Source organism: Sinocyclocheilus anshuiensis, unplaced genomic scaffold, assembly GCF_001515605.1.
Source record: "Sinocyclocheilus anshuiensis isolate Anshui unplaced genomic scaffold, SAMN03320099.WGS_v1.1 scaffold416, whole genome shotgun sequence".
NCBI classification, from domain to species: Eukaryota; Metazoa; Chordata; class Actinopteri; order Cypriniformes; family Cyprinidae; genus Sinocyclocheilus; species Sinocyclocheilus anshuiensis.
Genome location: NW_015554105.1, coordinates 313,886 through 330,087, shown reverse-complemented (window position 1 = coordinate 330,087; position 16,202 = coordinate 313,886). Strand labels below are relative to the sequence as shown.

The following is a 16,202-nucleotide window of genomic DNA, read 5'->3' as shown; positions in this document are numbered from 1 at the left end:
TGTTCCTGTTAAAAAAAAAACAGCTAAAACCAGCCTAGCTGGTTAGCTGGTTTTAGCTGGTCATCCAGCCTGGTCATAGCTGGTCAGCAGGCTGGTTTTAGAGGGGTTTTGAGTCAACTTTTGACCACTTCTTTAGCTGGTCAGGCTAGTCTTAGCTGGAACAACCAGCTAAAACCAGCTTGACAAGCCTAGCCAGGCTGGGAGACCAGCTAAAACCAGCTAAGACCAGCAAACCAGCTTAGGTTGGTTTTAGCTTGTTTTTTCAACAGCAATGCTAGTCATTTTTTTTAATGTTTAAAGGTTTCGAATAGAACCTGCAATGTTTAGCTGGAAATAATATGGAGAATAGGATAAAGTTAGACATAAATGAATTCATGGTTTATTTCAGTGTATTGTGATAAGTTTGTTTTGTTTTCAGGTTATTGTATGAAGAGTTTTTCCTGGTGAACAAAGCCTAGACCAGCCAATCTGGTTGAGCTGGTGACTGAATGGCCGCTGTCATTCATGACAATGCTTTTTATGCTGGTCTTCACTAGTCCCCAACATAGCTACACTGTCGAGCTGATTTACCAACAACAACCAAACTGTGTCAGTGACAGAGCAATACTGCCTGAAATCAGTTTCATCCTCAGGAATGTTAGGATTAGATTTGGACAACAGTAAGTAAACAGATGTGGTACTGATGTTAGCAAAGTATAAATATAATTAATTATTATTAAAGGTGTTCATTTAAATATTTTCACTTTCAAAAATAGTTTATAACTTCAACGCAAATACTGAAACTGTTTTGATGGGAGTGTGTCAGGAGCTTGAGTGTGTTCACTAGCCGGTTCTTAGCTTGCTAACTGTTAACCAAACGGCTAACAATCCTACTAGGCTAATACTTCTAATACTGTTTATAAAACTGCAAGCAGTAATGCAAGCATTAACATTCATATAATTTGTCTTCACCTTTGAAGCTAGTTATCAACCAAATAATAAGTTTTGGTTTTCGGAAGTGAGTCAGCTAGCACGCTAACAGTCAGTTTCTGCAGCTGCACAGCATTCAGTGCAGCTCTGAAAATTAAATGAAACTATAGAAGAACGACCACAAACAGATCCACGGAGATGAGACACAACAGCAGCAGTTAATAGTCATAGTTCATATTGCATGTTGTTTATAAAAATTTGTGTTCAGGCTATAGGTAGTTGTATATTCACCAGGATGGCCGAGTGGTTAAGGCGTTGGACTTAAGATCCAATGGACGTATGTCCGCGTGGGTTCGAACCCCACTCCTGGTAAAATGTTCTCATTTTTATATCCATCATATTTGCGTCGAAGATAAACGTCCACAACCGCAGCGCACATCACGTCCATGAGAAAATCTAAAGATGCACGGAGAGCAAAAACGATTTGCACGCTGCTTGTTGCATGCAATACTTTTCAGGATGCAGAAATGCTGATCCGCTCTGGATAACTAAAAGGAGATGAAGCTGCTGCTGAGAGCGCGTATGACATAAAGTGCATGAAGCGGAACATATGAGGACACACACTTGCTGGATGAAAGAACAAATAAGGAAAACTTCAAAAACGACTCGATATCGTGTTAAATGGGTGGTCTTATACTGCCTCCTATTGGTAACTTAAATTAACTTCTTCTAAATAATTCAATATATTTAATAAAACAATATTAAATTAACTTTCAGCTAAATATTTCATTTTCATCACATATTATTAAAAAATAAAATTCAGATGTCGTTTTCAAAAAAAAAAAAGATTATTTTATTGACTTTGCAATGTAGCTTCATAACAAAATATGTAAATACATTAATATCAGAATGAGAATCAGAAAGAGCTTTATTGCCAAGTGTGTTTACACACACAAGGAATTTGTCTTGGTGTCAGGAGCTTCCAGTACAGAAAGTACATAGTGCAGACATGCATATAATTTAAGGTAATAAAACACTAATAATAAATAGAATAGACAATAAATAATAATAATAATAATAACAACAACAGTTATATACAGTATATATGGAGTATATATAATACTATATGCACATTGTTATAGACCAAAAATCTGAATAAGATTCAACACCTCTGTAATGTTGCATCTATATTCGCATCTGTCATTTTTTTAATATATTGCTTCTGAAATATATGCTATTTTTGTTTAGGCTACAGTTTGCTGGAGGCATGGCTGTATGTAACATGGTAGTGCATTTTTATATTGTGTTGTAAAGTTGTTTAATCAGCATAGTGTTTGTGTATTATAAAATCTAATAAAAAATAATCAAACAAAATACACATGGTTGTTGTATTTGAATTTCTTTTCCATACGCAACGGTTGTCCTTCCTTTTACCGTTTTTTTTTGTAGGTAAACCATTCACTTCAACTGTGAGTGCTTTTAATGTTGTGTAATATGCTGTACATATATACTTTACACTCTAAAAAAATGCTGGGTTAAATATAACCAAGTGCTGGGTTAAAAAGGGACAAACCCAGCTATTGGGTTGTTTTGAACCCAACCGCTGGGTCAAAACAACCCAACAGCTGGGTCAAAACATCCTAACCGCTGGGTCAAAACAACCCAACAGCTGGGTCAAAACATCCTAACCGCTGGGTCAAAACAACCCAACAGCTGGGTCAAAACATCCTAACCGCTGGGTCAAAACAACCCAACAGCTGGGTCAAAACATCCTAACCGCTGGGTCAAAACAACCCAACAGCTGGGTCAAAACATCCTAACCGCTGGGTCAAAACAACCCAACAGCTGGGTCAAAACATCCTAACCGCTGGGTCAAAACAACCCAACAGCTGGGTCAAAACATCCTAACCGCTGGGTCAAAACAACCCAACAGCTGGGTCAAAACATCCTAACCGCTGGGTCAAAACAACCCAACAGCTGGGTCAAAACATCCTAACCGCTGGGTCAAAACAACCCAACAGCTGGGTCAAAACATCCTAACCGCTGGGTCAAAACAACCCAACAGCTGGGTCAAAACATCCTAACCGCTGGGTCAAAACAACCCAACAGCTGGGTCAAAACATCCTAACCGCTGGGTCAAAACAACCCAACAGCTGGGTCAAAACATCCTAACCGCTGGGTCAAAACAACCCAACAGCTGGGTCAAAACATCCTAACCGCTGGGTCAAAACAACCCAACAGCTGGGTCAAAACATCCTAACCGCTGGGTCAAAACAACCCAACAGCTGGGTCAAAACATCCTAACCGCTGGGTCAAAACAACCCAACAGCTGGGTCAAAACATCCTAACCGCTGGGTCAAAACAACCCAACAGCTGGGTCAAAACATCCTAACCGCTGGGTCAAAACAACCCAACAGCTGGGTCAAAACATCCTAACCGCTGGGTCAAAACAACCCAACAGCTGGGTCAAAACATCCTAACCGCTGGGTCAAAACAACCCAACAGCTGGGTCAAAACATCCTAACCGCTGGGTCAAAACAACCCAACAGCTGGGTCAAAACATCCTAACCGCTGGGTCAAAACAACCCAACAGCTGGGTCAAAACATCCTAACCGCTGGGTCAAAACAACCCAACAGCTGGGTCAAAACATCCTAACCGCTGGGTCAAAACAACCCAACAGCTGGGTCAAAACATCCTAACCGCTGGGTCAAAACAACCCAACAGCTGGGTCAAAACATCCTAACCGCTGGGTCAAAACAACCCAACAGCTGGGTCAAAACATCCTAACCGCTGGGTCAAAACAACCCAACAGCTGGGTCAAAACATCCTAACCGCTGGGTCAAAACAACCCAACAGCTGGGTCAAAACATCCTAACCGCTGGGTCAAAACAACCCAACAGCTGGGTCAAAACATCCTAACCGCTGGGTCAAAACAACCCAACAGCTGGGTCAAAACATCCTAACCGCTGGGTCAAAACAACCCAACAGCTGGGTCAAAACATCCTAACCGCTGGGTCAAAACAACCCAACAGCTGGGTCAAAACATCCTAACCGCTGGGTCAAAACAACCCAACAGCTGGGTCAAAACATCCTAACCGCTGGGTCAAAACAACCCAACAGCTGGGTCAAAACATCCTAACCGCTGGGTCAAAACAACCCAACAGCTGGGTCAAAACATCCTAACCGCTGGGTCAAAACAACCCAACAGCTGGGTCAAAACATCCTAACCGCTGGGTCAAAACAACCCAACAGCTGGGTCAAAACATCCTAACCGCTGGGTCAAAACAACCCAACAGCTGGGTCAAAACATCCTAACCGCTGGGTCAAAACAACCCAACAGCTGGGTCAAAACATCCTAACCGCTGGGTCAAAACAACCCAACAGCTGGGTCAAAACATCCTAACCGCTGGGTCAAAACAACCCAACAGCTGGGTCAAAACATCCTAACCGCTGGGTCAAAACAACCCAACAGCTGGGTCAAAACATCCTAACCGCTGGGTCAAAACAACCCAACAGCTGGGTCAAAACATCCTAACCGCTGGGTCAAAACAACCCAACAGCTGGGTCAAAACATCCTAACCGCTGGGTCAAAACAACCCAACAGCTGGGTCAAAACATCCTAACCGCTGGGTCAAAACAACCCAACAGCTGGGTCAAAACATCCTAACCGCTGGGTCAAAACAACCCAACAGCTGGGTCAAAACATCCTAACCGCTGGGTCAAAACAACCCAACAGCTGGGTCAAAACATCCTAACCGCTGGGTCAAAACAACCCAACAGCTGGGTCAAAACATCCTAACCGCTGGGTCAAAACAACCCAACAGCTGGGTCAAAACATCCTAACCGCTGGGTCAAAACAACCCAACAGCTGGGTCAAAACATCCTAACCGCTGGGTCAAAACAACCCAACAGCTGGGTCAAAACATCCTAACCGCTGGGTCAAAACAACCCAACAGCTGGGTCAAAACATCCTAACCGCTGGGTCAAAACAACCCAACAGCTGGGTCAAAACATCCTAACCGCTGGGTCAAAACAACCCAACAGCTGGGTCAAAACATCCTAACCGCTGGGTCAAAACAACCCAACAGCTGGGTCAAAACATCCTAACCGCTGGGTCAAAACAACCCAACAGCTGGGTCAAAACATCCTAACCGCTGGGTCAAAACAACCCAACAGCTGGGTCAAAACATCCTAACCGCTGGGTCAAAACAACCCAACAGCTGGGTCAAAACATCCTAACCGCTGGGTCAAAACAACCCAACAGCTGGGTCAAAACATCCTAACCGCTGGGTCAAAACAACCCAACAGCTGGGTCAAAACATCCTAACCGCTGGGTCAAAACAACCCAACAGCTGGGTCAAAACATCCTAACCGCTGGGTCAAAACAACCCAACAGCTGGGTCAAAACATCCTAACCGCTGGGTCAAAACAACCCAACAGCTGGGTCAAAACATCCTAACCGCTGGGTCAAAACAACCCAACAGCTGGGTCAAAACATCCTAACCGCTGGGTCAAAACAACCCAATAGCTGGGTTTGTCCCTTTTTAACCCAGCGCTGGGTTATATTTAACCCAGCATTTTTTAGAGTGTATGTACAGGCTATATGAAACACATTACATTTTTAAATGTATATTTTAAATGTTATTAACAGTGTTGGGCTCGTTACGCCAAAAATGTAATTTTCATAAAATTATTTTAAAATGTTACTAACAATATATTTCTGCCTCACCATTTGACCAAAATCTACATTGGATCGCAGTCAGAAGTTTTTACAGACACTCAATGGTGATTGATAGTGACTTTTAAGTAAAAGTGGTGTCGCCTATTAATTGTCATGTGTAACTTGAAGCTATAATTTCTCTGTTACCCAAATATGATTACATTTCATGCAGTATCTTATCAAAAGAATTCACATAAGTTCATAAGATTTTTTAATTATACACTCTAAAAAATGCTGGGTTAAATACAACCCAGTGTTGGGTTAAATGTTTAACCCAACATTCTGGGTAGTAACAACCCAATTGCTGGGTTTGTCCCTATTTTACCCAGCACTGGGTTGTATTTAACCCAGCATTTTTTTAGAGTGTAGTAATATAATTTCTATGGGGATCAGAGGGATGTGGGTGGGCAAGCCGTGTAATACCAGAGTAAAGTAACGCCACAATTTACACACCTGTGTTCAGATCAGCTTTTCTCCTGACAAAATCAGTGTAATGGCAATATTTCCATCCCCTGAATGTAAGCTTTAAGCTTTCCTGATAAATCTAGGAATTGTTGGATTTCAAAAAAGTAGGGGTTAAGGCATCAAAAGTAACTAAGTAGCCTAACTAGCTGTTTTATGGATGTTAACTGTAATATTATTACTGAAATCGTATTAATTAGTTACACGACTAGTTACTGTAAAAAGTAATGTTATTACAGTAACTAGTTTCTGCCCATCACCGTCCACTAAATTCCACACGGGGACGCGCTCGTCACTCAACCTTCCTGCTGCGAGTGTGGGCGGGGCTGCTGGAGAGAGCTGGCGCTGTTACTCTTCTTTTGTTATTCATGAGGAAAGGAAACTTTGCGGCAGAGCTGAAACGCTCCAGGAGTGCCTGAACAGTCGGGTTGGATAGCTTTGCTGCTTCCTGGAGGGAGTTTGTGAAAGCATTGAGCAGAGATCTGGAGCATTAGACGAGCTGAGTGAAGTGTGGAGCGCTGAACATGCCAAGAGCCAATCATTCATTATTTTCTCAATGATACAAAGTCACTGTACTGCACTGAGAGATTCATCACGCAAAGGTGAGAGCTGCTGCTTTTCAGATCACACTTACACGTGTTTACAAAACTTTGAGATGTTTGTTGAGTTATGGGCGCCTGAACCCGACTGACTAAATTAACTAAACAAGTTAAACTAAACAAACAAACAATCCGATGAAGGCTATGCATCTGTGAAATGCTTTAAGTGGGTTTAGTGAGTGTTATTTACTCCTTTGGTTTCTCTGATGGTCTTTCTGACCTTTAATTCCTGGAAGTTAGTGAGAAGTTTGATTGCTGTATTGTAGGAAACTCAATAAACAAACTTGGACTGATCTCGGATTGCAGGAGTTAGTTAAAGCTATGGTTGGAGTTAGTAAATGGTAGGGTAGGTTGGGTTTAGGGTCACATGATCTACGGTTAGGCAGAGTTGGTTAGGTTAAAGTAAGGTTTAGTTAGAGTTGGGCTTGGCTAGGTTAAAGTTGGAGTTGTGTAGGTTTAAGTAGGGTTAGGTCAGTGTTAAGGTTGTTTGGGATTAGAGTCATTTATCCCAATTAATGACTATTAGGGTCAGTGTTATGGTTTTTGGGGGTTAGTTTGAGTTGTTGTTAGGGTCTGTACACTTTCACAATGCAGAACATTTGGCAGGTAAGATGGCCATGTATTTCAACTCACGATTTGCTTCTAAAAATGGCATTTTTCTCTAGATTTTGGCTTTTTTTTTATCCTGAACACACAAGTCATTTTTGCTATTGACCGTTGCATCTAGTTTTTATAAGCATGCATGAACGAAAAACTTTATGCAAGAATGCATGTACAAGTCTTTTGGAAGTTGAGAAAATGGTTTTTCTATGCAGGAATCTAAAGTTAGCCATTTACGTCATTCACTTTTGCTGCATGCCAGCACATTTGCTTATAAAGCTGAAGCCTTTAAAGGACAAGACATGCTGTAAATTATTATCAGAGGGGGCTGTGTTTCTGTTCTCTCCAGCGACTCTCGGCATTCCTGCTCATTGCCTCATTACTAATCAATAACATCACCCAGCCGTTGTGTCCATCAGCTGCTGCAGTGCCGTTTTGAGAGGTCTGGTGTTGGTGTGGACCTTATCAGTGAGCGTGTTTTGAGGGCAGGAATGTGGGGGGAGCTACAGAATGAATACGTGGTCACCTGTTTGGCTGGGTGACAGCTCCTGTTACAACTTGTCCCACACACACACACACACACACACACACACACACACACAAAGGACCTGGTTTTTCTCGTGTGGTAGTTGGTCCCACCCTCGTTCAGATGGGTGTTCTTTGGTATGGGTGCTTAATGTGGTGATAACATCTTACTCCTGATTGTGCATCTGCCTGTTGGTGCTGTAGGGCCGATGTTTTCACCTGCCCTGTTGATCTCACTGTAGCTTTTCCCTGATTCAGGTCAATCTTGACATCACAAACTCTCTGCAGCAGCCTCTCAGCACCCATACTTTATCTCTGAATGCCATGAGCCATCTGATTTGCACTACTCAATGGGAGGACGAGATTAGTCATTTTGCAGAATTTGTCAAATCATTCAATAATGCAATTTTAATTCAGCTTTTGAAGTAGTGATGCACTATGAAATGTGCATTGACGGATTTGTTGCATAGGTTTAGGGAATGTAAACCTAAATATAACACCCTCTGCTAGCAAACATCAGTGCCATCAACAATAGCCCCCTCCAGTCTCACAGCTCTGGGCTGCGTTTCCTACTTAGCCTAAGTAGACTGTAGAACCATTGCCAGTTTGCCACCAGTGGTCTCTACGATCAACTTAGCTTGCAATGCTTTTGAGAAACGCAGCCCTGGCTCAGTCCACACCAGTTCATATTTACTCAGACTCGTAACATCACTGCAGTTTACCATGTGAGCATTTGGGGCTCACAACTTGGTGGATTGCTGAACAGATTCTCAGACTGTGTTCACTCCTCTTCCCACTTTCCGGATGACCTAGAAGAGTTCATACGCCCATGTTGAAACAGTTTCATTTGATTCTAGAAGAAACGGCATGGCCTCTCCCTGCTCTGCACTTTCCAGCTCTCCCACAAAGCTTTGCAGTTGTTCGAAAAAGTAAGGTCACATGGTTGCCCCCGTCGCTTGTGGTCTGTGTTAACATTTCAAAGAGCAACGTGCACTATGTAAGACAGTAAGTGGATATTCTGCATTCATGGAATGGCCTACTACATTTGCTGAAATGTGCATAAATGTGAAATGAAAATATTTTTACACAAAACTGGATTGGAAACCAAACGGAAATTTGACTTTTCTGGGGTGATGACTGAATGCTACCTTCTGAATTAAACATGTAACATAATGAGGTCATGTGACAACAATATAAAAGTGTTGCATTTCAAAGAGCTCAGGCTGATGGGATATGCTCTTTTGCAGGGATTTGCAGTGGGCTGTATATGTAAAGGAGAGCCGGATTTCTGCTTCAGCGTGTCAGACGTACCCGTGACTCCTGAGAAGGAAGATGGCTACCGTGGGCACAATGTCAGAGGCCTCTGAGGCCGGAGACAACAGCGAATTCACTGACATCATCAAATGGAGATCAGGTAGACATGTGTTGCATTGCTATAGAAGTGTTGTTGAGCTGCTGTTGTGCTGTTTCAAGGTTTGTTTGCAGTAGTGCGTGATTCTGGTTCTGACATTTAACTTTTTGTCACTTTTTGAAACGGATTGACGAGAGAGGACAGAGGATCACTCGGTGAGGGATCAGGGAGTGTTGCTTGCTGGATTTGAACATGTCACCTACATGAGTACCGTGGCTCAATGTGTTGAGAAATGCTACACCCTGGGTCTAAAGGCCTTTCCACACTGAGCGCGAAAAAGCGAAACGAATATCGGACGTGATGACGCGCTGGAATAAAAAACAATACCTTTCTATGGAGGCTTCCACATAGACTGCAAACATTCGCGCTCCGAAAATGCAAATGTTTTTTTTTCCTGCACCAGTCCGACAAATCTTTTCAGTTTCGCAAAGCGAAAACACGGCCGTCCAATAAGATTTGAGCTAGGATCACGTGACCGGAGCAGCAGCTGTTGCACAAAAAGGCAAGAGTGGTGGCGCTGTTTTGAAAACCAGTGTAAACAAACACAGAAGAAGAGTATCCCGGATAAGAGAAGAGAGTGGATGCTGAGTTCTTGTTATCGTTGGTATTTGAGAGCAGATTTATTCTCACTTGTTCTTTATACAGAATAACATTTCTATTAATTGTCCACTGATTTATGTGATCTGTAGAGCACCGTCCGTTTTCTTCCACGTGCGCGAGTGTTATGAGTCAGAGCGCGTTCACTCTTTTTCTACACATGAAATATGAAAGCAAATAGACATGATTATGACAATATATTATCTGTATGTGTTTTGTATGCAGCTCAGTGTATTTTTATAGCAATAAAGGATGTTTATGACAAATATTAGCAGTGTAACGTTATTAAACATACAAAGAGTGCATGTGTCTGCTTATTTGGACGATGTTAAATCCATTTACGAGATACATATCTGAGGAAAAATGCATTGTTGGTCGGCACCACCTAGTGTGCAGGCATGAATTAGCAGAAGGCGAACATTCGTTTCGCGCTCATTGTGAAAGCACCGTTCGTTGGCGATTCGCCTCGCTTTTTTGCATCGCGCTCAGTGTGGAAAGGCCTTAAAGAAGAAAGGAAAACTTGAAATCGCATCATATGACCCCTTTAACTCTTACTTCAGAAAGTTTTTTAGTTGGTTAATTCTGACAGAACTGGTATCATAGATTTACCATCTTTGGCTACAATCAGTTGCTTCAGTTAATGTGTGTTCTAGAGCAGTTAAGGCAAGGCAGGGCCTTTACCATTAAGCCGATTGGTTGTTTTAATTAAATGTAGGGACTTCTGTTCCTACAGTCCACATTCTGAGCTTTGCTGTTCGGTTCATTCATATTTCTCCATGTAGTCTGTTTCCCGCTCCTTGTTCTGTCTGTGGTATTAGAGGCTCGGCCAAGTTTGGGGTCAGTCTCTTATGCTCACCAAGGCTGCATTTATTTGAATATACAAATAAACAGTAATACTGTTTTTATGAAATAACTTTTTTCCTATTTGAATATATTTTAAAATGTAATTTATAAGTCAAAGCTGAATTTTCAGCATCATTCCTTGAGTCTTCAGTGTCACATGATCTTCAGAAATCATTCTGATATGCTGATTTGCTGCTCAAGAAACATTTCTGATTATTATTATCAATGTGGAAAACAGTTGTGCTGATTCATTTTTTTTGTAGAAACCCTGATACATTTTTCCAGGATTCTGTGATGAATAGAAAGATCAAAACAAATTAATTTATTTGAAATATAAATATTTAGTAATATTATTAGTGTCTTTTCTTTTTTGAACAATTGAATACATCCTTGCCCTTGCTGAATAAAAATATAGATTTTTCTTTTTTTTCTTTTTTGTTAAACTGATTGACCCCAAACTTTTTAACAGTAGTATACATTCTCCTATTTTTTCCTGATAGTTGGATACATACATACTTTATAAAATATGAGACACCTTTCATTCATTAAGGGCAGCATTTAGTCTCATAAAAAGTAGCAAGGGAATAATATAAAGTAATATAATATAATATTATATATTATATATGACTTTTTTTCTCACAATTCTGACTTTTTCCCCCATAATTATATAGAGTTTATATCATGCAATTCTGAGAAAAAAGCCAGAATTGTGAGAGAAAAGTCAGAATTGTGAGAGAACTCGCAATTTCAAGAAAAAAGTCAGAATTGAAAGATTTAAACTCGTAATTCTTTCATTCTTTTTTCTCAGAATTGCAAGTTTATATCTCGCAATTCTGACATTATAACACACAATTGCAAGTTATAAAGTCAGAATTGCGAGACATAAACGAACAATTGCGAGAAAAAATTGTCAGAATTGCGAGAAAAAATGTCAGAATTGCGAGATTTAAACTAACAATTGCGAGAAAAAAGAGTCAGAATTGCGAGACATAAACTAACAATTGCGAGAAAAAATTGTCAGAATTGTGAGAAAAAAATGCCAGAATTGCGATACATAAACTAACAATTGTGAGAAAAAATAGTCAGAATTGCGAAAAAAATGTCAGAATTGCGAGATTTAAACCCGTAATTCTGAGAAAAAAATAGTCAGAATTGTGAGAAAAAAAGTCAGAATTGCGAGACATAAACTAACAATTGCGAGAAAAAATAGTCAGAATTGTGAGAAAAAAATGTCAGAATTGCGAGACATGAACTAACAATTGCGAGAAAATATAGTAAGAATTGTGAGAAAAAAATGTCAGAATTGCGAGACATAAACTAACAATTGCGAGAAAAAATAGTCAGAATTGTGAGAAAAAAATGTCAGAATTGTGAGACATAAACTAACAATTGCGAGAAAAAATAGTCAGAATTGCGAGACATAAACTAGCAATTGCGAGAAAAAATAGTCAGAATTGTGAGAAAAAAATGTCAGAATTGCGAGACATAAACTAACAATTGCGAGAAAAAATTGTCAGAATTGTGAGAAAAATGTCAGAATTGCGAGATTTTTAACTCGTAATTCTGAGAAAAAAATAGTCAGAATTGTGAGAAAAAAAATCAGAATTGCGAGACATAAACTAACAATTGCGAGAAAAAATACTCAGAATTGTGAGAAAAAAATGTCAGAATTGAGGGAAAATGTCAGAATTGCGAGACAAACTAACAATTGCGAGAAAAAATAGTCAGAATTGCGAGAAAAAACTGTCAGAATTGTGAGAAAAAATGTCAGAATTGCGAGACATAAACTAACAATTGCGAGAAAAAATAGTCAGAATTGCGAGAAAAAATAGTCAGAATTGCGAGAAAAAATGTCAGAATTGTGAGACAAACTAACAATCGCGAGAAAAAATAGTCAGAATTGTGAGACAAGCTAACAATTGTGAGAAAAAATGTCAGAATTGCGAGACATAAACTAACAATTGCGAGAAAAAATAGTCAGAATTGCGAGAAAAAACTGTCAGAATTGTGAGAAAAATGTCAGAATGGCGAGACAAACTAACAATTGCGAGAAGAAATAGTCAGAATTGTGAGAAAAAATTTCAGAATTGTGAGAAAAAATGTCAGAATTGCGAGATTTAAACACATAATTCTGAGAAAAAAATAGTCAGAATTGTGAGAAAAAAATGTCAGAATTGCGAGACATAAACTAACAATTGCGAGAAAAAATAGTCAGAATTGTGAGAAAAAAAGTAAGAATTGTGAGACATAAACTAACAATTGCGAGAAAAAAATAGTCAGAATTGTGAGAAAAAAAGTAAGAATTGTGAGACATAAACTAACAATTGCGAGAAAAAAATAGTCAGAATTGTGAGAAAAAAAGTAAGAATTGTGAGACATAAACTAACAATTGCGAGAAAAAAATAGTCAGAATTGTGAGAAAAAAAGTAAGAATTGTGAGACATAAACTAACAATTGCGAGAAAAAAATAGTCAGAATTGTGAGAAAAAAAGTAAGAATTGTGAGACATAAACTAACAATTGCGAGAAAAAAATAGTCAGAATTGTGAGAAAAAATGTCAGAATTGCGAGATTTAAACTCATAATTCTGAGAAAAAAATAGTCAGAATTGTGAGAAAAAAATATCAGAATTGTGAGAGACAAACTAACAATTGCGAGAAAAAATAGTCAGAATTGCGAGAAAAAACTGTCAGAATTGTGAGAAAAAATGTCAGAATTGCGAGACATAAACTAACAATTGCGAGAAAAAATAGTCAGAATTGCGAGAAAAAACTGTCAGAATTGTGAGAAAAAATGTCAGAATTGCGAGACATAAACTAACAATTGCGAGAAAAAATAGTCAGAATTGCGAGAAAAAACTGTCAGAATTGTGAGAAAAAATGTCAGAATTGCGAGATTTAAACTCATAATTCTGAGAAAAAAATAGTCAGAACTGTGAGAAAAAAATGTCAGAATTGTGAGAGACAAACTAACAATTGCGAGAAAAAATTGTCAGAATTGTGAGACAGACTAACAATTGCGAGAAAAAATAGTCAGAATTGCGAGAAAAAACTGTCAGAATTGTGAGAAAAAATGTCAGAATTGCGAGACATAAACTAACAATTGCGGGAAAAAATAGTCAGAATTGCAAGATATAAACTTGTCAGAATTGTGAGTTTATATCTTTCTGACTTTCTCGTAAAGAAAAAAATATCAGAATTGTGAGAGACAAACTAACAATTGCGAGAAAAAATAGTCAGAATTGTGAGAAAAAAATGTCAGAATTGTGAGAAAAAATGTCAGAATTGCGAGATTTAAACTCATAATTCTGAGAAAAAAATAGTCAGAACTGTGAGAAAAAAATGTCAGAATTGTGAGAGACAAACTAACAATTGCGAGAAAAAATTGTCAGAATTGTGAGACAGACTAACAATTGCGAGAAAAAATAGTCAGAATTGCGAGAAAAAACTGTCAGAATTGTGAGAAAAAATGTCAGAATTGCGAGACATAAACTAACAATTGCGAGAAAAAATAGTCAGAATTGCAAGATATAAAGTTGTCAGAATTGTGAGTTTATATCTTTCTGACTTTCTCGTAATTGTGACTTTATATCCCATTCTTCATATCTATAGCAATTGTGACTAGTTTATATCTCACAATTCTGGAAAAAAAAATCTGAATTTATATCATGCAATTCTGAGAAAAATCTTTTTTATTTTTGATTCAGTGGTGGAAACGGGCTTCCATATACAGCGGAGTTAAACACAGGAATGAAGAGAAGAGTGCAGGACGTCTGTGTTGTGCTCTGTAGAGTAGTTTTCAGGCTGTGCTCTCCAGTCAGGTATCTCTCTCTCTCTCTCTCTCTCTCTCTCTCTCTGGGAATGCTGGAATTCCGCTGTGGATTTACAGCACTTGTCTTTCCAGACCACAATGCCTTTCTTTCTGTAAGGATTCCGGTCTCCTAGTAACGGGCAAAAGTTATGTTTTCTTGGGTTGGAGCTGCCAGGGAAAATGTTGAAGAGAGAGAAATGGTCATGTGTTTTCAGTCACCGGCTAAAGTAGGTCTGTAACTGCAGGCCTTGTTTTGTTTGTTTTGATTTGGAATATTAACAGAATCATGTGCTTTTGTTGTGGGGAGACTTTTAATAAAACCCCTCAGGTCAGGTGGAACTGTGAAACTCTTGTTAATGCTTTCTGTGGATGAATAATGATTAACTACAGTTCAGTGAACTGTGGGATTGTCACAGATGTTCACTTTGCACGTACTGATCATACTTCACTGTCTGTGTGTGTCTGAAGGAAATGATATCATGATGGGAAACTGAAGTCATTGACCTCGCTGGCCGGTCAGTCAGTGACGTAACAGGTTTTGTGTCTGTATGACGGCACATCCTAAAGCGACGATCACGCATACACTGATTTACAGCAGCAAGGCAAGGGTTCGATAGTGAATCATTTGCATTGACGGCTGGTGATTCCAGCAACGTGAGCGACAGCAATCATTGACAATGTGATGAAGGTGTGTCCAGCACACATATTGAACTTTATGCAAATGAGCAGCATTGCCCTGCGGCACCGTCTAATGGGTGTGAAGATGATATGTGATCCAGTGTGGTCAGATACTGTATATTGAGTGTCATTTTTTGTGATATTTCAAGATATTTCATGATCAAATCGCCTAGTGTTTGATCAATATGGTTTGATATTGATGCTGATATCTTAGAGAGCAGGGTGACTGATGATCAGCATAAAACCAATTATATATCACAATATTTAAAGATAGTAAATAACACATGCAGAAGAATTTCTGCAATGAAATATTTATTTTACATAATATTTAGTAAAATATTACTTTGTTTTATATAAAATTATATTATTATTATTAATATTCTGTGCCAAGTGCACACATTTTTATGCAGGCTACAATGCAAACTTAAGAAGATCAACCGTGGATTTGTTAAAGTTTGCAAGGTTTATGGTATTAAAAGTTTATGAGATATTCAAAGACTTTACATTTATAAATGCATATTTGCTGAATGCTGACAGTGTATGAAAAAAGTATTATAGCATTTGCCTTTTTTATTAGGTGGAACTGTTGAACAAAGACGGTAAACTAATAGAAATAACTTTTAGTGGACGACAATGTATTTTATGTATGATTTTATTATGATGTTATGATTTTACTAACATAAGAGATCAGGAGGTCCTCATAAAACTACATCCTGTGAATTCACAGCTCATGGAAGAGTCAATCAAAACTAAACATGGAAGTTTTATCTTCTAAATCAGCATTAATCAAGCTGATATCTGAGGAACAAAGAAATCATCGACTTCATTTATGGAGCTTTTCCTCTGTTATGAAACAGAGGTCTGCACGACTACCCAGAACTTATATTTAAGTTAACTTATATTTATAGAACTTAAAGGAATACTTTAACACTGTTGCCATGGGTTGTTTTTCATGTCCGCGGGTTGAAGTGAGTGAAAGTGAAAGTGATGTGACATGTGGCCAAGTATGGTGACCCATACTCGGAATTAGTGCTCTGCATTTATCCCA

General features: G+C 39.0%; 1 protein-coding gene and 1 non-coding gene across 2 annotated transcripts in view; both read left to right on the top strand.

The window, feature by feature from the left end:
• Positions 1 to 1,198: 1,198 nt before the first annotated feature.
• Positions 1,199 to 1,281, top strand: trnal-uaa (transfer RNA leucine (anticodon UAA)). Its single transcript has one exon. It is a non-coding gene; the product is annotated as a tRNA-Leu (tRNA).
• A 5,146-nt stretch (positions 1,282 to 6,427) lies between these two features.
• LOC107669681 (utrophin-like) overlaps positions 6,428 to 16,202 on the top strand; it is a 252,156-nt gene continuing 242,381 nt past the window's right edge. The window contains exons 1-2 of the mRNA XM_016462031.1: positions 6,428 to 6,694; positions 9,064 to 9,230. Of these exons, the coding sequence (XP_016317517.1) occupies positions 9,149 to 9,230 (82 nt within the window). The 5' untranslated portion in view covers positions 6,428 to 6,694; positions 9,064 to 9,148. The remainder of the gene's footprint in view (positions 6,695 to 9,063; positions 9,231 to 16,202) is intronic.